This window comes from Panicum hallii, chromosome 6, assembly GCF_002211085.1.
Source record: "Panicum hallii strain FIL2 chromosome 6, PHallii_v3.1, whole genome shotgun sequence".
In the NCBI taxonomy this organism is placed as follows: Eukaryota; Viridiplantae; Streptophyta; class Magnoliopsida; order Poales; family Poaceae; genus Panicum; species Panicum hallii.
This window is the reverse complement of record NC_038047.1, coordinates 1,178,846-1,200,231: the sequence shown is the minus strand read 5'-3', so window position 1 is coordinate 1,200,231 and position 21,386 is coordinate 1,178,846. Positions and strand designations below refer to the sequence as shown.

The 21,386-nt window shown below is 44.9% G+C and overlaps 1 protein-coding gene across 1 annotated transcript; it reads right to left on the bottom strand.

Moving 5' to 3' along the window:
• Window positions 1-3,925: 3,925 nt before the first annotated feature.
• On the bottom strand, window positions 3,926-6,706 carry LOC112896321 (NAC domain-containing protein 43-like). Its single transcript, XM_025964255.1, has 3 exons — window positions 6,132-6,706; window positions 5,544-5,824; window positions 3,926-5,202 (listed from the first exon to the last, which is right to left on the bottom strand). The coding sequence occupies exons 1-3, from the start codon at window positions 6,301-6,303 to the stop codon at window positions 4,441-4,443; spliced, it is 1,215 nt and encodes a 404-aa protein (XP_025820040.1). The 5' UTR covers window positions 6,304-6,706; the 3' UTR covers window positions 3,926-4,440.
• Between the last annotated feature and the right edge of the window lie 14,680 nt (window positions 6,707-21,386).

Sequence of the window (21,386 nt, the reverse complement as noted above, 5' to 3'; positions counted from 1 at the left end):
TTAGCACCTATATCCATATATTATCATTCATATTCCATGCTAAAGTTTTTGAGTTTGGAAGAGCTAGTGCTAAACTTTAGCACTTTTGCGCACATTAGCACTTGGATCCAAACACCCTTAAAAAAAATTTAACTTGCCCAACACGAGCAAATAAGATCAAGGACGACGACGGATCGGTCTCCATCGGTTACATGTCTGCAGTACACAGTCCGGCGGCCTCTTGGATCACGTAGCTATTAGGTACGCTCTTGGATCGGATCCCGGCCCCTTTGCCATCCCTTGACCCATCTGCAGGCGAAAAGGCCAGCACCGTACCGCCGTGCCAACGTACAGGACCCATCGACAATGAAGAATGCAAACGCATGAATAATACAGAGAGGAGGCAGGGCAGATACCAGTCCCATCTCTCAAGTCTCCAGCATGTCACCTGCGTAATAACTAACTGCATCGTGTCATGTATGGATACCGTACCCCAGGTAGATCTAGATGGGCACACGCCGTCGTACAAGGAACAGAGACAAGCCTTGCACGCTAGCTACACACCAGGTAGCTAGTAGCCGTGGACGCAGCAGCAGCAGCAGCTCAGCTGTCAGTGATAGATTCTAGTGGTGAAGTTAGTGTAGTGTAGTGGTAGCTCGGCTGGTACAGATCGACACACTGATGCACATGTGCAATGGTAGCTTAGCTAGCTAGGCTGGGGTCCGGCCGGTCCAATTGACGCGGGCCATGGATCGGAGCCGCCCGGCCGGCACGGCACGGCGGCGCGCGAGCATCCCCGTACGGCCGGGCAAAAGCGACCGGCCACTGTGCAGGCACACAGAACCGTCGCGCTCGGCCTCGCCGGGTCCACGGCCACGACAAACTCATCCACATATGGTCCCGATCGAGGCCGATCGATCACACTTGCTGCTGCTGGCTATGGCACCGGCGACCGGTGAGGGAGAGAGGCGCAGGCAAGATGTTTTGGCGAAGGCGGCCTACAGTACAGCTAGCCTATGTGTACTGGCGCGCGCTGCGACGAACTGCTACCTCCGATCTCGGCTTCTCTCTTTCGCTTTCGTCGAGAGCAACGCAAGCGCGGCCAGCCACCGCTATACGTTATAGGAGTTCCCAAGCTATTGCAGCACGAGCAAAGCGAGCAGGATGCGCCTGCAGCTACCTGTAGTGGATCGGAGCACTTGGTCGCCGCGCATCGTTTTCCGCCTCATGGAATTGGCGTCACCACAACTGGTGGCTTAATTCCTCGGTCCTACTCGTACAGCATGGTAACATCACCTGCAAGCTAGCTAGTGTTACCACCATAAAAAAGGTCAACAACAACAACGGGAGATTATAAGCAAGCAGGGGTAGAGTAATCCGTGTCCAAGAAATTAGTGAAAAATTAGGATATCTTTTTACTGACGAGATTGTTAGTGAAACGACATCCGAATATTTCCTCTTAAAAATTAGTAGCGATATCGTCCCTCCGTTCCAAGTTACAGGCTATTTTAGCATTTCTAGGTGCATAGCAAAATTGCTATGTATATATCCAGATGTGTATAGTATATATATCTAAGTGCATAGTAAAATTATGCATCTAGAAATACCAAAACGACCTATAATTATAATTAAGGAGGAAGTAATAAGCTACACATACTGTAGCACCGTGTACGTACATATGGGTGGTGTGGCGGCGGCCATGCATGCATGGATGCGTACGTACGAGAGGGTGGTGGTGGTACATGGAAAGGGATCGGAGGTGCGTGGAGACCAGACCAGCTGCTGCTTTTGCCGCTAAAGACGCGCACAGGAGACCCTGCTCTTCCCTGACCCCCGGGCACTACGTTCTCCGGCCACACCAAGCATGCTCTCTCTCTCTCTCTCTCTCTCTCTCTCTCTCTCTCTCTCCCCCTCCCTCCGATCCCTCCCTCCCTCCCTTTCCCTGTCACTGATATTATCTGTCAACCTTTGCGTGTTTCTCTCTCTAGAAACAGGGGAGGAGGTGGGGAGAGAGAGAGGGATAGAGAGAGAATTATTGGGGGACCAAAAGGCCACTACGACATTGCACCACGGTACGTGCGCTGGGGACAGCGGCTAGCGACTCTCGGAGCCCACGCACAGTGCCCCCTTGTCGCGGCGGCGACTACCATTTCCAGCTTTTCCACTCTGCCTGCCCGCTGGGCCCATGCCATCTCGACCTTTATTTACCATTACCTCTCGCCGTCGCCGTCACACAGCTCGTCGTCTCCCTTTTTCCTCCGTCGCGGCAATGGAGGTGACGATCGACCGACATGTGCCTCCATCAAGCACGGCGTCGTCTGCATGCTGCGCCCCCCCTCCATGAAAGACAAGCGGAGCTCTGGCGTCCAGAAATGGAGGCGGCGAAATTGACTCGTCAGCTCCTAGCCTGGCCTCCCGATCGAGATGATCGAGAAAACCCTTGCTTGCGCTTCTAGTTATGTATGGAGTGGCGAAATCCAACTTAACAATAAGCCGACATATTTCTTGCAAGTTAATTAGTGTTACCCCTCATATACGATGCTTTTCTCCACCTTCGTTTTGGAGTTGTACGTGTCTCATTTTGACCGTCACTTAATACGCGTTTGGTTTGGGTACAAGGAGGATGGTCAATCTGCATGTTTGTTGTGAGATTCCCTTTAGGGAGTATTCCCTTGAGATCATACCATTCCTGTTGGATTCCCAACCAATCACCTTTAAGAACAGGATAACCCCTACAATCCCCACTACATCCTCCCCTAAACCAAACACATACAGATACAAATAGAACACAGGTATTGTATCTGTATCGCGAAATAAAACTGGAAATTGGCCTGAGGTGGCAGGAGCCCTGTGCTTTCTTAGTTGTTATGTTAGTTCTTGGTTTGTTTGAGTTCCAGCTTTTCTTGTTTTTCTTAATTGACAAAGCAGTGCTCCTTCATTTTACTTAAAAAAAAAAAGATTCAGCTGTGGCGGTGGCGGCGGCGGCGGTATAACGTTAACAAAACTTGGAAGGCGGTATGAAAGTTTAGGTGCTTTGGCAAATGATGGAGAGGCAGAGACGGCATTACTATTTTGTGGTGGCCCAATCTGGTCCCAACGAAGGGATAATGAGATGGGATTGTCTCCTTAGCTTCTTCCTCTGATGGAGATTTGGCCTATTCCCGGTCATGGTATTGGATCCGTGCGCTATGGCAGTAATAAGTTCTACGGTGGTGGTTTCTAGGGTTTCTACAAATTTTTGTGTCTCTTTATCAGAGGTTCAAGCGGAATTGGATCCATTTTGTTTGTTGCTTTCTGGTGGCATATCGATAGCAGAAGTGATGATGAAGATGGGTAAAAAAATTAAATGTATTTCTGTAGGGAGTCTGTGCTTCTCAAAGTTTTAGCATCTCCAAAATTTCATTCGTAAAAAGTGGTACATTGCATTGACATTTTTTAAGAACTCCTAACATCTTCAATCGTTGATAACGAACTAATGACAGGGTAAAAAACACCAAAAATAAAAACTTTACCAAAGGGTATACAGATAGTATTCTTAATTTTCTCAAACATTTGGCGGTAAATACTTGTTTCACCTCCCCCGGCCCCCCAACCCATGTCCTAGCTGTGACCAGCTTGGGTGCCCAGATCTCTCTGCAAGGCCAATGAGCATGCACGCACAAGTTTTGACATGATCCCTGTAAATTCTCGCGTCCAGACCGGCCAAAAAAGTCGAGGCAGAGGCAGCAGGTACGGAGGAGGAGGAGAAGCGCACGTACGTACGGCCATCAGGTAGAGAGAGATACGTACGGAGCATACCATCTAAATTCATGCACCGTACGTCCGTACATCCATACTGGATCCATGCACGTATGGAACCAATAATAATGCATGGAGTATGTAGATACAGATACAATACCTGTGTTCTACCTACCTATCTGTCTGTCTAGGGCAGTGTACTAGTAAGTTACCAAATCACCCCTCTCTCTATCTCTCTCTTCCTTGTAATTGATGAAAATGAACGATAGATTAGCAATAATAATACAGCGAGTGACAGGTACTAATAATGTTGTATCGATCGATCTAGTTATAAGTAACAGTCTTGCTATTAATGTTGTGATTACAACCATAATCGGGGGGGGGGGGGGGTTAATTAAACGGAGATCGACAAGGAGCTGGGCGTTTGACAGTGCCACTCCAACTTACTGCCACGCACCTTTAACCCAACATCCATCGCCCATTCCTTTCTGCTCAGCTCCTTTCTCTCTCATCACTCTAATCACCTTTGAAATCACTCTCTCTCTCTAGAGATCTTTCTTTCTTTTATTTTCTTCCCTTTCTCTCTTTTCTTCTTGGTGTTGTTGTTGGTGTTGCTTGTCTCTTTACTGTACCAAGGCAGCAGGGCATGCAGCTCGCCATGTCATCACGTAGCTAGCGGGGGGCTTTACGTATGTAGTAGCTAGGCCGGCGACGGCTGGGCGGCTACAGCGACACGTGGCTCAGCCGCTCCGTCGACGTGGCGGCAGCGGCCGGAGCCGACGACCGCGTGAAGCTCCACAGGTCGTCGTCGCTGGAGCCGCCGCCAACGCCGCCGCCGCCGAGGAGCCTCGTGGTGGCGGCGGCGTAGAAGGCGAGCCCGTCCGCGTCGTCGGCGCCGGGGCCGTCGTCGAAGCAGAGCTGATGGTGGCTCGCCGGCGCGGCGGCGTCGGCCGCCTGCCCGTTGAGGTGCGACGCCACCAGCCGGTCCATCATGGCCCAGTCCGTGATCCCGCTCGCCCCGGCGCCGTGGAGGAGGTCGTCCACGGGGGGCGCCGCCGCGTCGCCGGCTGCGGCCGAGAGGTGCGGCGGCGTCAGCGCGGCCGACGGGCTTTCCAGCGGGGGCAGCTTCATGAACCCGTGCCCGCCCAGCACGGTGTCGATGGGCCGGAGGTACCTCGGCCCCGCCCGCGCCCCCGGGCCGCCGCCGCCGCCCTGCGGCGAGAGGAGCTGCTCGTGCTCCTGCTTGCACGACCTGCCCATGTACTGCAGGATCTGGTCGAGCGCGTCGTCGCTGGAGGAGTACTGCAGGCCGTGGTGCGCCGCCGCGGCGGCCTTGCCGCCGTCGCCCCCGCCGCCGCTGCCGTGCCTGCCGCCTCCGCCTCCCGACTCCTTGTGGTGGTGCTTCTTCTTGAACACCCTGCACACCACCCAGCCGTCCTCCTGGCCGGCGTCCGACGACGCGGCAGCCGCTGCCGCCGCGGCGACCTGCAGGCCATCGCCGACGAGGATGCAAAAGCGGCCAGAACGTTAATGATTGCTACCTTTTGGGGCAGATGAAGCACATGGAAAAGTTTAATTATTGTTACTGGCTCTACTGCTCTCTCCACTCCACCTCCTCAAGCAAGAAAAAAGGAAAAGGAAAAAAAAAGAGAGGTGGATCAAATCAAGGCTGGTGCCCGTACTCCTATCATTGCACCACCACCGCCATATAATTGTTTCTTACGGAAATAATTAATGGTGGCGTACGTGAATCGGTGCAGAGATCATCGATTAGCTCAGCTAGATCGAGCCAGCTAGGGGGAGAAGAAGAAGAAGAAGAAGCTTACCGTGGCGGCGGCGTCGCCGGAGGCTGCCGGGTCGTCGAGGCGGTACTCGTGCATGATCCAGTCGGACTTCTGGCCGTGCGGGGCGCGGCCCTTGTAGAAGACGAGTGTCTTGCGCATGCCGATGCGCTTGACGGCGTTGTAGATGGCCTTGTCGCGGCCGGTGGCCTTCCAGAAGCCCGCCGCCGTGGCGCGGTTCGTGCGCGTCCCCGTCGGGTACTTCTTGTCCTTGTGGCTGAAGAAGTACCAGTCGTTCTGCGGCCCGGACCCGATCTTACATTTCTCTGCACACCATACATCATCATGATGAGCAATTGAGCAGCAGCGAATTGTTCTTGTTCGTCAGCAATTCATCATCTATCTTTAGTACGATCTATCAACTACTGATGACTGATGAACGAACAGGCAGGCTGCTAGAAGATGGCTAGCAGGCAGTCGCATTCATCAGGTCAAGCGTGCGTAATGAACCGAGCAATTGGTACAATTGAGCTCGCTGGCTGATGGCCATGGCGGCACTCGTGGTCACCGGTGCAGGTGGTGCAACAAGGCATGAGAGCATGTGATCGATCAGGTGAGGTAGTCTGTACGTACCTTGGATGTCCCATGGCTCTAGCTTGTTGAGGTCGACGTCGCGGATGACGTCGAGGTCGATCTCCTGGGAGGCGACCTTCTTGCGGAGGTAGTAGTTGAGCAGCTCCTCCTCCGTGGGGTGGAACCGGAACCCCGGCGGCACGCACGACTGCCCGTTCACCGAGATGCTCATTGATCCCTCGCCGGCGCTTCTGTACCTCGATCTCTCGCTTCTTCAACACACACGGCTCAAATTGGCCGAGCTGCTAGCTAGCTACAGGTGAGGGAGGGAGGGAGACGACGACGATGAGGAGGAGGGAAGAGAGCGATGGAAGAAGAAGCTGGTGGCAGGGGAAGAAAGGCGCGCACTTTTATAGTGGGGTGTGGGGGTTGGGGTACTTGCCGCCCAGCAAGGCCGCCGAGCGAAATTAGGGGGATCTCGCCTTCGCGTCGTCCATGTATCCTGGCCATGGACGATCCATCCATATGAATCATATTGCCATCATTCCATGCTGTTGCCCCTCTCTCTCTCTCTCTCTCTCTCTCTCTCTCTCTGTCTCTGTCTGTATAGCAGCTATAGCTCTTGCTACTGCAGCTGCTACCTCCCCCTCTCTCTCTACACTGCCCTTCTTTGTTCGATAGATCTTCTAGTAGGCAGGAGTCAGTGCACTGCAGCCGGGCGCTCGCAGTGGGGTTAGTTTTGCCACCCACCCCTGAGAGAGACGCATGCAGTGCGAGAGAGAGAGAGGGAGGGAGGGAGGGAGAAAGCTAGAGAGAGAGGAAAGGCCCCTCCTCCCTGCTAGTACGAGCAGTAATAGAATTAAGAGAGAGAAAGGGAAAGGACAATCCAACGGTTTTCATCTTCCCCCATGCATTGGGTCGATTGACGTGTACGCATGTACGTCTACACGTATCCATGCATGTATATATCGGGAATTCCTAATATTTACAAAAATAATATATTGACACGCCGATCCATCGATGGATCGATTTGATCAGCCATCAGCCTGCTGCTTGGAATCTTTTGGGAGGAGATCATTATTTTTGTTCCTGCGAATACCTGATGATGGAGCTATATGCTTGTCCTTTTAATTATTCACCTCGATCTATTATTTGTGTCCTTTCTCTGTTGCTTGGAATAATTACTCCCTCCTACTGGCTACTCCGCAGTGTAAGCAGCTAGCCAGATAGCTGGGTACGAAGCTGATCAATGATGCTTCTTCCATGGATGGATGGACCAGCTGTGCTCTCATCAGCTAATGCTCGTGTCGCCCTGTCACTGGCAACAAAGTACAATCACACACTGTAGTGTACATAACAACAAATTTCTTCAGAGAAGAGCTAGTGCAGTAATTCTGCCGTTTCCGTGTACAGCAACGACAGACAAAAAGCAGATGACCATCTCTACCCTTTCCTCTGCCGATCTTATCTGGGACAGGCCGGTATTTGCAATTCTGAAAGCCATCTCTAACATGATCCAGGAAGATGCCATCATGCATCCCCACGTGTGTATGCGTATCCATGCATTTCTTTTCCATTTCGGAGAATACAACCAGGGCTAGCTCAGCGTGTCGTGTCTATACCTGTAAAGCAATGCAAGCATGCACTTCGAGGAACGGTCACATCACAGCCATCCATCCAAATCCAGTGCATGCATGGAACGGAAGCAGAAACGAGAGAAGCAGGCAGCTAGCTAGATGGTGTGCAGTCAATCTCCTCCGTTAAGTCCCCCTCTAATCTCTTTCAGTTACCCATCGTGTGTACATGGATCCCAGGTCACTTTGATCTGCCCAAAGATTAATTAAGATTATATTCCTGGATGATGAATTAATCATAACGAGACCTAGGTAAGAAGTCGTGTTTATTAGCTAGGTCACAATTCATTATCGGCATGAGCGGTCGGATTTCAGACTGTAAATTTCACGAGTCGTACTGTTGTTTTCACTTGTTGCCGAGACATATAAATATGTGATTAAATGTCGTCCGGTGAAACTTATTCAAATCGGTGTCATGTCACAACTCGCAACCGATCGATTATTGTATCCTGACCGTGACCGGTGACAATCTATCGCAGTTAGTGGTGTTCGTGGTAAATTTTCATTTCTTTGCTAACTAAATCTTCTTCCCCAAGCTGGCAAGTCACTGTTCCCGTCTTTCTTACCCGGAAACTTTTACCGATCGATCGGGAGCAGCGTCATAGTCCGACTGTGAGTACTGCATGCCGAGTAGTAATTCACCCGTTGAAATCAGAATGGAACCTATAAAAATCCGTCATGTGTAGGTAATAATCATGTCACCATTAACAGTCGGCATCAACACAATACAAACGTAAATCTCGATGAGTTTTAATTTAATCAGCCTGACATGCATGAAAAGTCTTACGCCACAAACAAAATTCAATGTTACTGTTGATGATCACTAATTGCCAGGATCCAAGATATCGCGAAAATCGCGGTGCAAAGAGGCCATTAATCGTCCCCTAATCAGGATGGGAGCATGGCGAGCGGAGTGTCCAGGCTGAAAGCGTTGTGTGCTCCTGTGTGTGATCGAGCTTGCGCAAAGGGTTTGGTGCCGGACGGGGACGTATGATGGGAAAGCTTCGTGGTAAGCTAGCTAGCTAGTACCCGCAGTGAGGTGACGAGATCGATGGCAGCGCTGCCGACTTGACTCCCGTTGATTGGCCTGCAGGGTACCACGCTCATAAGGCTCCTTTTAAACCTCTACGGTAATCATCACAGGATGGTCTAAAAAAAAGACAAAATCCTAGAAATTCTCATAAATCAGAGACAACATCATGAAAATAGTCTGAAGTAGCCCCTAAATCTATATCTAAAATGCAACCCCCTAATCTTCAGCTAAATTATTTGCCTACGCGTTATAATAAATCTATGTATAAATTAATTACCTACATATGTCGTCATAAAAATATTCCATGTACACCAATAAATGATTCTAAATTACGTATTCAAGCCATGGTTTATGGAAATTACTAATTCGAATACATCCATCATATGTGGTACTATGTAGACCATGTATACATGTATGCAAAAAGTGATGGGAAGATCGATTTTCATGTTAAACACATACCTCAAACTAATAAGGTTCAATTAAACAAGTGTCAAACATATATGGAGGTGAGAAGCAAAATGAAGATATAAAATATATGAGCATTGTGTTATAGTATTTAACGCGGGGGGGGGGGGGGTGAGATTATAGTACTTATGTCTCTTAAAATTAGTAGCACATGGGAGACGAGATGATGGATTAGTGCACATAAACGAAGCGAGTATTTACTTTAAGAAAAAAAATCAATGTGAAATGGAGAGCAGATGGTTTAGTGTATTTATTTTTCTCCTCGCAAAAAATATCTGTCTCATTTCCAGTGAGGCCTGTCAATTAAAATTTGATGTTTTCTCAGAGAGAATTTGCACACAAATATTTATTACAGTAAAAAGTGATTTTTGCCCCCAGTGAATTCAAACTGTACTACACTGTTAACCAAACAGAAGGGGTGGTTAAATTTTGTCAAATGGGCCGGACAAATACTGGTGATCATATAATAATTGTCACGAGTGATATAGTGACCTGTATCATGCAATGCATGTGCTTCATGTATGCATCAGCATCGATATCTGTGTACATACAGTGCCCGGTTGGAGAAGTTGGACCATGCACTAATCGTCGATGTTATCGGCAATCGTCATAATCGTTTTAATAAAAATTGATTAACCACAAGCACGGATGCATTATTGCTTAATGCTACTAGTACTTGATGCACGGTTCACACCATTGTTTCGTCCCATGCTTGTATCATCCCTGTCTTTGTACGCAAAAACCGTACGATGCTTAACGCCATGGTGTAGCCGGTGTTGTTGCTAGCATGTACCGTATGATTACACTCCAGTAATGCCCGAAAATACCAATCTAGTATATTCTTTTCTAAAAGAACAAAATAGGTGTCTACTATATTATACTCCTTCCGTTCCAAATTATTACTCGTTTTGGCTTTTCTAGATTTATAATTTTTGCTTTGCACCTAAATATATATTATATCTAGATGCATAGTAAAATCTACGAATCTAGTTAAAATGATTAATAATTTGGGATGGAAGAAGTATTAAATAGAAGAACGAGACCTACCTTTCAAAAAATAAGAAGAACGAGACCTAGGTAGTTTGCCGTTTGAAAACAGAGATAGACGGGAGATAGGATTATAAGGTAATTAGATGTATACTTGCTCTGATTATCGAGCTGATATATAAGTATGTCCGAGAAAACATGAACAGGAGGTAGTTCCTGCAAGAGACACGCGCAGAGATGGAGGGAGGGAGACAGGGGCATGAAGGAGACATGGTACTCTCTCCTACATGGACCATGCGTACTGGAGCGCAACAGAGCCAGCTCGGTGGTGTCCTGTCGTCTGCTGCATTGCATTGCCTGGGGTACTTGGGAGTTGGTGCCTTGTGCCCCAAAACATTTATCACTAACTAATAAGTTCATGATCCATTAGTTTACTGGTTAGTTTCATCTCCTTCACCGCTGGACTACACTGTTCCCCGTTTGTCCTGTCTCCTCTCCCTGCTCTGCTCATCTGTCCTCTGTTTTGAGTGGCATCTGGCTGGCTGGCTGGCTGGCTGGCTTCCTGATGCATGCAGGTAGCACCTTAAAATTTTGCTCATGGCTTGTCTGTCTCTCATCTAGCTCATGTCAGGGATCGAGGTAGAAAGAGAAAGAGATGCCCTCAGCAAAAAAAGAGAGATGGAGAAAGAGTTCTATGCTATGCACTGGTTGATTTTTATACACTGCATTGTTAGGTTGGGGGCAATCAGCTTGATCTTGAGATAGTTACCACTGCACCTCTACGTTTACCATGCTGCCTGCAAATCAACCTTGCTTGTGCATCTATCTACCTCTCCTTTGCTGGCAAGGATTTCATTCCTTGTCATGCAAGCGAGTTTGCTTGTGAAGCCTTTCTTTCTCTCTTCCCTTTTCTTCCACTCTGTTACCAAACAGCAAAGCTGGTGGTATAGCTAGGAAAGTGAGCTAGGCAAAGGTCTGGGGACAGTTCCAATCACGTGTTTCACTGCCTTTGAAGAACTCCTGCCTTTTTTTGAGAGAAAGAAAGTCGCTTCAAACTTCTATAAGACGCCCGGTTTAATCCCAAAGTTTGTGTGGGAGAAGCTAAAACGAGCCATGCATCATGAGCAAGGGAAGGAAGCTACTGTTTGAGCTAGCTGTGCGAGTTAAGGCTCGCAAAGCTGTTGAGCCGTACTAGCTTGGACCATTTGCTCCGATCAAATCACTCTTTATCACACCACAATTAGCTACTGATGAATGAAAGGACCTGCAGATTTCTGGACACGCATCCTAGCTAGTTGAAGAACCATGTCAAGATGCACCATATGCTTCAATAATAATAGGGTCGTGATGAATACTTTTGCAACTGAATTTAAACTTCAGTTGAAATGAGGGGCTTTAATTTGGATTGCATAAACGTTTGGACAATCCACAGCGGTACACATACACTTCCTCCATTTTTTTTCAAAAAAAACTTTTTTTGTTTGTTAGGACAAGATGTAACCAACAGTTACTATGTTAATATTTCATTTGTGTGATTCAAAATTCTAATCATAAATAAGCATTTTTAATATGAATACATAATGACATTGATTTTCTGTCATTAATAAAAGATTATGCGTACGTACCTGCGTACTAGACTACTAGACATGCACGTACGTACTGTGTTACGTGCTCTCCATTTTTCCTCTCCTTGCGCCGATCAAAATTAACTTGCTCGATTCATGCTTGGCAAGTACACTGTCGGAATCGATCGGTTTGCTTGCGTTGTACCAAGTACGTACTTGTCCAGGCATGCATGGGATGGGAGTTCGTTTGCATTGGTTCACTAGCTACTGTGTGTGTTTGTTTGCTGTGTACTTCTTTTCTGGCATTTTGTACGCTACAAAGTTGGTTGCCATGGACGATGGATTTGCACTTGGTGTCCCCATTGACTTTCTCTCGCTCCAACGCAGTGCACTATCCTTGCCCAATAGAATTGATATGATGATCAACAAGTCATTACTAACGTCGGTAGGCATTCATGCATGCATCCATCTCCAGCAATTCTTTTTCTTCTTTTTTTTTGAGCGAGAGAGAGGGACTGCGACTGCCATTCATATATAATTAAGTAGCACCAGTGGTACTATAAGAAGCTACCATCCTTTGAAATCAAAGGAGTTTATTATAATTAGCGAGAAAGAAAGAAATGGCGAAGTGAATCTAATAATTTTAATATTAGCACGGTGGTTGCTGCATTGTGATCGATCGATCAGGACCATACCTAATTGTGAAGAGAGAGACCACCCTTGCCAGGGGTGGAGCCAGAGGGCCCGTGCTGGACGTCCTGCAGCACGGGTCTAGACTAACTCGTCCATTGTAAATCTGTAGTATTTTGACTTAAAAACAATAGCATTAGGCTTAATTTTGATTACTCTAGCACTTCATCCATTGGTCAGCCCCGGGTGGGAGGTCTTTCTGGCTCCGCTCCTGACCCTCGCTGAATTTCTTGCTGCCTCATGTATGTATCATGGCTAGCTAGCTCAGACCCGGCCGATCAGCTTTTCAAGGTTCAGAACAGAGCAGCAGTTCATTAGTTTGCAGGATCTCAGATAGATCGGCGCATGTAATTAAAGAAAAAAATACAGATAAGATGCTGTCGTAGATTGATCCAGAGCTCCGGTACATACATTAATTGTTAGTTGTTGCGTACCGGATTCATACGGCCGGGCGGCGGTAATTGTGATGCTGCATGCGCCACTTTGATACAGGCGTTTGCCGTTTGGTGTGCTGTACTGCTCGTCTGCTCCTACTATACACCGTAATGCTGTTGTTAGTCTGTCCTAATCTGTACCGTGATGAACTTTAAATCCCAGTCCCCTTACTGCACCGCTAGCTGCACATTTCCTCATGCCCTATGCATGGATAGGTCTCGAGTTCACCACCAGATCGATCACTGGGCTGTCAGGCGACCGTGCAACAGGTTACTTTTGAGAGGCTAGGGATCCATGCATGCCAAGCTGCTGCCATGGGTGTGGTAACCGACGAATCGCAGAGACTGATATGCTTGCTCTTCGTCCGTACCAACTTTGTGGTGCATAATATTATCTTTGTTATTAAATCAAAGGATCATCAGAGATGAATAGAATATATGAGAAGGAACGAATATTAGTACGTAGCTGCTGGCCGATGGATTATTAGCTTAGCTAACGCTCTCGCTGACGCACATGAGCATGCAGACGCGGCCGGCCGACTAGCCGGCGGCGGCGGCAGGGCCGCAGGCCGCAGCAGCTAGCATATTTTTCTACCTTCCGTCCTTTAGAATCTCGACCGACAGAGCCACCGCCCAAACGTACTCCCTCGGTCCTTAAAAATATCTGTCATTTTCGTTTTCCAAGAAATAACTTTGACTAAATATATATTAAAAAATATTAAAATTTATGATACATAATTAGTATCATTAGAAAGATCTTTGAATCTAGTTTTTAATAAATTTATTTGGAAATACAAATGTTACATGCATTTTCTATAAAATTAACTTAAATTTGTGGTATGCACACCGACAGCGTCAGTTATTTAGGGACAGAGGGAGTATGCTTTGACTACCTCTGTTCTGTGTTCTATGTACAAACAGGAGTCACGCTACGTGCCATTAAACGTTTGTGCGTGCAGTTCAACTTTTTAATTGAAACTTTCATCACAGAATAATTAGACACGTTTATTAGTAGAACATTTATTTCAGGCCTAGCTTCTAGCTATATATAGCTTTGTGTGCCGTATTATCCTTGTCATGATATTTTTTTTTCATGATAGTTTTTTTTCTTAATCTTTCTTGATGTATGGTTACGGTTAGATACGAGTTTAGAGCATACATCATGCATGTATGTTCTAAGATAGAGCTAGCATATTTGCATCTCTCATGCGTTCGCATATTATTTTCCTTTTCCAATTTAAAGGATCCATAGCCGGCCGGATTGACCTAACCACCACAACAACTAGTCACACCAAATGTATCTATTGCACCTGCAATATAATTGTCATGTGGGAAGAAGCTAGAGCCCTCTCAAAAAGTGACAACAACAGGAGAAAAAAGATGGCCTGCGCGCCTAGCTATATATTTTCTGTCGTTCTGTTTATTTTTTTTTTCTGATGATTATTTTTCAGATATATGCATGCGAGAGGCTATATATGTGATGGAATAGTATATATTTTTTAGGCTTAATATATATCTGTTTTGCTTGGGAGCATTACTTTCTGGCATGGAAAATAAAAGAGAGGCTGCTGGCAGCTGTGCCAGGGTCTAAAGCGTTTGGTGCTGCTGCACAGCATTATTAGTAAATCGTAGTTGATGAGCCCACCTCCATCTTATCCACATGCGTATGCATGTTAAGCTTAACCATATTTTTGGTTTTTAGTTCTTTTCACAGGGGAAAACAAGCAGAGAACGGTTTTTTCTAGGGAATAGGTACATTAAAAATAGAAGGGCAAAATAGACAAGCTAGAGAGAGTCTATTTCTATTACGACCACTTTGGCATAAGGACGAGACAATTCAATATCTATTTTATGAGTGCCAGCTGGACAGATATTCACGTGGTTTGTGGTCATTCGCAGCCTTGCCTGGTATGTGGCTGATGTTGGGGCTTACTCGGAAAACCTTTAGTGTTACTTGGAGGAACGGCTACATGTTGATCTTTGTGGTTATGTAGAAATAATATGGTACTTGAAAATAAACAAACATATTTTTTGTAGGTCATCTTCTCAACTACATATTGGCTTGTACATGGGCTATTCTCCAGAAGCTTACATAGCAGGGTTCGGTTATAGCAGCTTCTCAGTGCTTGCTGCAGGTGGCCAAGGATCTTTTACCCGAGCAAATATGTAGCGGTCTAGTCCACGTACTGATAGTCGTGTTTGCTTTCATTTTTCTTATACGTAGGACTGTATGCCTCCGACGCAACGGTTGTATCATCTTGATGTGATGCTTTTAAAATTAATAAAACTTCCTATTTTTGTAAAAAAAATGGGGCCACCGTGCTCTGCAGTCCTGCACAACCCAATATGGCAATATGGGTGCCACTTTATTTGGCAACGCGGATGACAAATCATCCAATACATTTGTGTTGCCCGGGCAATCCATGGCTCCATCTACCGCATGCCTTTTTCAGTTTAACTGCCTCCGGGTTCCCTCCATGGACATTCAGTCTAATTTTCAACCCTCAACTATAAAACCATTCATCTGTTAACTGTTAACTACATACTTATTATACTTATTAACTACATACTGAAACTCTGAAATACAAGAAATTTTCAAGTTTTTAAATATTTTATACACTTTTACTGTTCAAATACTATATTTATAATTCGGCCCCGGCCACATCAACCACTCCAAATTTTAGTCAAGGTTGAGAAGCTAACGGTTTTAATAGTTGGTTTAAAACTAGACTCAGCCCATATCTAAAGGTTGTAATAAAATGGATTTTTCTCTTAAATCGATATCCGATCGACAATTAATATAACATAGTAGTGTTGCAATTTTAAGCTGTCCTCTGTAGTTTTTGGCGGTCGATCTAGAGATAAGGAGAAAATTCGGGTCAAAGCATCAGGAAACTAAAAAAATAGCAAAAATTGGATGGGATCATAGCATCTCAAACTTCTAGTTGTTTTTTTTTAAAAAAAAAAGTAGCGCCGCCGTGATCTTCGTCTGCGCGCGCCTACCGCCTAACACACCTTGCAGCTATACATGGCGAGCTATACCTCATCAACCCTGGTAAGTTTATCCATGCAAGCATGTAAATGATAAAGAGGTTTGTCGGACGTGCATGGAGACGAGTCTCGAGTCTCTCAATCGATGGATCGAACAGGCACACTTGCATGGCTGGCCAACGTACGGTCCTGCGACGATACATCGCCGGAACACATGGCGACGCCGTACGCAGCTAGCTAGCTAGGCATTGATGATGCATCGGTCAAGAACGCATGCATGTGACCAACATGCTTGCAATTGAATAACCAACAAAACATGTAATTGAATAACCAACAAACGGCACAGGATTGCCCTATGAGCTTACCAACAACTCTATGTGTGATGCTTGCATGCATGATGATCATGAATTCCGCCCATTAACTAGATGACAAATGCATATGGACAGATTACTAATCTGAGGTTTGCATGTATGATTATCTGTGTCGTTACCTGTAGCTAGCTAGGTAGGTGAAAAAAACCTGGGATATGTTGCTGATGATTGTTGTATGGATACAGTAATCATATCCTGTTTGCATGATGCAATGCATGTGAGGAGTTTGTCAAAACGACCTGAGATGATGATGATCCAAAGGATGGCTTTAGCCTTCAAGGTGCCATAGATACGGCCATATATAGCTTTTCATATATACTACATCGCCTTGCAATTTAGCGGCAAATTTAGATCTTAAACAAAGAAAAAAGATCCTAAATTAATCGGTCTTGCAATTTTTTGGATTCATGTCCAACCATGTCACGGCTCTTTGCCAAACTATGCCTAAAGTGTGGCTAATAATTTGTTTGTCGCACCTAGGAGAATTGAAAAACAGTAACAAGCCACAATTATGATAGAGAAAAACATTAACCTAAAAAACCGTGACGGGACACGTAATGGACAATAAGAACGATGAACCAAACATGCCCCTTTGTTTGAACCACTCTAACCGATATGCGGAGGAAGTAGGGATGTTTTCTACGACGACGACGACTACTACATCCAACTTGAAGGATTGAAGGATCATGAAGAAGGATAAATTACTTGGAAAGATGAAATAACTAGCGAAGACGATGATATATATGGAGAGATTATATCGATGTGGAAATATATATGGTTTACGGGTTGGAGGTGCATTGCTTTCAGTTCTCGGTCCCATCGACACTATTCTAAAACTCAGCACCCAAACATATCATAAATAAGTTGTAGCATATATGTTCATCGGTCGGCCCCATGTAATGTAACAAACTCGACAAGAAAAGGAGCAGCCATGGCCAGCACCTTCTGGCCTCCTCCTCATATAATTAAGCTAAAGCTATAGCATCATTTATGTTAAATTATCAGAGCTGATCTCACACATTATCTTTTGAATTGATTGTATGATGTTACAGCCTCGTGGGGCATGCGTGCTCTTATGCATATTCATATGAACATGTTCTATTTATCTATTATCAAATGTATCATGCACCTAGCTCATGCATGGAGGAGCGCATTCTTTGTTCTAGTATAAATTTTGATGAGACGTGTAACTTTTTTGTGTCACCTGCTGCTTGTATGCATATGGCTCCTATCTCCTTGGAGTTTCTTTTGGAGTGTATATAACAATAGATTTCTAGGTTTAGACGCAAGCATCGGTTTAAGTTACAAGATCACAAGATCTGTCAGAAAGAAAGGTCTTGCAAATTAAATTATTCATCACATTTCACCTGCATGCATTATCTTCTCTGACTAAATACGCAGCATGCATGACACACGGAATGGAAGTACATGCTTGTCCACATGCCAATCTTGTTTTCTTTTGGTAAACTAGTCGTAGCTTCTTGTTCATGGGATTGAAGCTAAGAAGCTACAAGCAGGTAAACTACTGCGTAGCTTGTTCATGGGTTTGGAGCTACGTGTGCCTGCAAAATACTGCTACAAACAATGTGCACGTATGGAAAACACAGGATGGACGTGCCAAAAGTGTTTGGTGCCATCGGCGACATGTAGCTAGCACGTTCATCATTAAATAATTTAATGGAGCTTTCGTCACAAGCTAGTAGGAGGTCGATCGTTGAGTTTGATCAATGGTCGGCATCACATGAAGAAGGGTCCCCTAATTGTGATAAATAAAGCTACCTACGTGCACTTGTGTCTCTGACTAGGTATCGATCCATCACATGTCAGACATTTATACCTGTATCAATTTCGATATGATATAATAATTTCCAATTACAGTGAGCCGATATGTGAGATATTTGTCTGGAGCAGTTGATGAAAGCTGTGGCCATCACCTCAGTATATTTGTTTATGCAATTTTGAATTTCAATCTTTGTTGACTTTTAAAATTCTCTTTGATTGACTTCATGCATTCTGAAACGACGACAAAACATATATTGGTTGTCCTTCCCAGTTTGAAACTGAAATCTTTTTTAAGAGTCAAAGGCTGTCATAATGCAAGTGAAGGACCCGATTGATTTGCTACCGCGCTAAGCCTGCACTTCTTTATTTTTAGATAGTCGCTAATTATATTTATCCACACTAAAAGTAAAAAAGTTACATGTTTGTGTAGGCATATTTATCGACGCACATTATTAGACTGTTGCTACTTCATTATTAGTTTCTTCTTCTCGCAAAATGTGTTTAATTGATTTTCTTTTCGCAAACAGCTATATAATCACTTCGTTAGTATCAATAATGGTACCTAACTAGCTAAGACTTTTTGATTTGATATGTCATCCGTGGCTAAAATTTAGCTAGCTTGGTATGCGCTATCTCTGTTTATGGTCAAATGCTTCACAACTAGTCACATCTTAATTTATACCCCATCATTGTGTTTGGTTAAATGTCGAAGTATCCAAGATTACAATTTACAACTGGGGATACTAGATTACTTGAGTTTCTTATAATACACTATTGGACAGGACATGCCGTTTTCTTTCCCTTCTTGGAAAAGGAAAGCTCATGGGTATATCCTATTACTACTCTAAAAAAGCTAAACTAATGAACTAGATTGTGCTGTCATGTTTGTACCCTTGATAAAAAATGTAATTTTTTGGTCGATGGTAAATACATAGGTTTTGCTAGCTTTATTTACATAGGATTTGACATGATGCCACGAGCTAGATTGCCTCATGAGTAGTGAATCTTTTCACGAACAGCTATATAATTACTTCGCTAGTATCAATGGTACCTAGCTAGCTACATCGTTTTGATTTGATATGGCATCCACGGCTAAAATTTAGCTAGCATGATATGCACCATCCCTGTGTATGGTCAAATGCTTTGCAAATTGCAACTCACATCTTAAGTTATGCTCATCGTTGTGTTTGGTTAAATGTCGGAATATCCGAGATTACGCTTTACAACTAGGTATACTAGATACTTGACTTTCTTAGATTACACTATTGGACTTGGACCATGCATCCTGTTTCTCTTGCCCTTCTTGGAAAAGGAAAGCTCATGGTTATCCTACTGCTACTATATATGAAAAGGCTGAACTAATGAACTTGTGCTGTCATGTTTCTAGCCATTGTATGCATCTCTCAAGAAAACAAATGCAATTTTCTCGTCGATGATACATGCATGCATGGGTGCTAAATTTATTTATTAGGATATGGCATCATGCTATATATGAGCTATATTGCTCATGAATGGCGAATTGTTTCATAACTAGTAAAAGGGTGTGCCACAGATTTTATGGCTGGATTTTAACTGCTGAAACTACTACAAAAAAGTGCAAACATTGTCGGTTCAAACGAACTGACAGAGATAATACGTGCTAGTGTGCCCTTGCCCTACTGATATACTGTGTAAAAGGTCAGGTAGAGAGAGAGAGAGAGAGAGAGAGAGAGAGAGAGAGAGAGAATCACTTGATGTATACAGTAGCTGACAAGAGGAACAGGAGAATATATCTGAGAGTATAAGTTTCTGTCGAGGTTGGTGCTAAAGTACAAAGCATGTGTATGTTATTATTTCTAGCTATGCCTACGACGAATGGGTGCATATATTTAGGTGTGTTTGGCAAGTAGCAAGAAATAAAGCACCAGAAACAGTGGACATGTTGTTTGTGTCCATGTGGAAAAGGTGACTACCCCCGAAAGTCTAGGGACACATTGCCAAAGGGAATGTTATCCAGTCCAGTAGAAGACAAGAGCATGTATATAGATTAATGCATGGGAGCTTTGAGCAGTGACAATAATCATAGGAACCTAGGTGCATTTGGCTCCTTATTCAGAGAATCAATGGATCATGAATTGAGTAGAAACGATAAATTGTCTGCTATAGCTCCATCCCTTTCTCTCACCAGGAGATGCATTATAAGTGGAGCCATTGTGCATTGATCATGTTTTGGAGTTTTCTTAAAAATAATATAATGCATGCACCAAAAATGCATATACCCAAATTTCCATTATATTTGAGGCCCAGCTTTTGTTCATTTAATTCCTGATATAAAAAAAACAGCCAGTAGCCTAGGAGACTTATCTTACTAGCTACACAAAAGATTCATCAGGTATACGGTTACATTAATAATTATCAGATAAACCGCGCGCATATATGTAGTTAGTTGATGGGAAAGGAGAAGTCTACCAATTGGCTACAAAATCCCATCAAACAGCTACCTATAGTTGCTAAGCTAGTTTGATGTGGCAATCTTCAACTGTTCGAGTGAGACTCTTGTGTTACTATGCACCAATGGTGGAGCTTGAAGAGAAGTATAGTGGGGGCAAACCAAAAGAATCATGCATACCCAATTAGCATTTTTTGTTATCGAATAAGTGGTCGAATTAAGTGCTTGCTCAAGAAACCTGAGGACAAATAAAGGAGGGGCCATGACCCCTTTAGCCCAATAGATGCTCCACCTCGAGCCACTCCTAATTCAACACTCCCCCTCAATGCAGTCTCCTCTATCCCTCAAGCAAGCAGATAGTGCATCATGCACCCGGAGGCATGCAAGAGTCAACCCCATAGGGAGGGAGGACCACAGAGAAGAGTCCATTATTAGGCTCAACGGCTTAGGGCAAGAGCCCATGAAATGGGTCGGGCCAGAGGACAAAGCTGTGCCCGCCATCACCATGCATGGCCCAACGCAACACACTAAGACTAAGCTAATCATGGTCGATCAGACCACATAGAGCATCCACTAGACCTCTCCCTTTTGCAACCACCACATGCTACCTTCATACCCTGTAAAACTTTATCAGACATATATACTGCACGCACCAGAGCTCTGAACAATTGAGCATCGTGGTGATGGCTTCCACTGAAAAGAAGAATAACAAAAAGAAGAAGAAGAAAAAGCGTTGGTGATGGCAACATGCATGGACCCCATAATTTGGTAGCTATGCCTCGTCAAGAATCCAGCTGCTTATGGGAGAAGCCAGTACAAGGAGTGGCAGCGCATATGCGTCGTCTTAGTTCACATTCCAGCTCCTACTTCAAAAAATCGCAAAAAACCAGTCGCTGTTCGAGAATGCTTCGGCTTTTTAGTGCAAGGAAGCTAGC

Excerpts from the sequence above, each read along its gene's own strand:
- LOC112896321 (XM_025964255.1), bottom strand. The coding sequence starts at position 6,303 with ATGAGCATCTCGGTGAACGGGCAGTCGTGCGTGCCGCCGGGGTTCCGG. Across the intron at positions 5,825-6,131 it reads AGAGCCATGGGACATCCAAG|AGAAATGTAAGATCGGGTCC; the intron begins GTACGTACAGAC and ends TATGGTGTGCAG. Across the intron at positions 5,203-5,543 it reads CCGGCGACGCCGCCGCCACG|GTCGCCGCGGCGGCAGCGGC; the intron begins GTAAGCTTCTTC and ends GATGGCCTGCAG.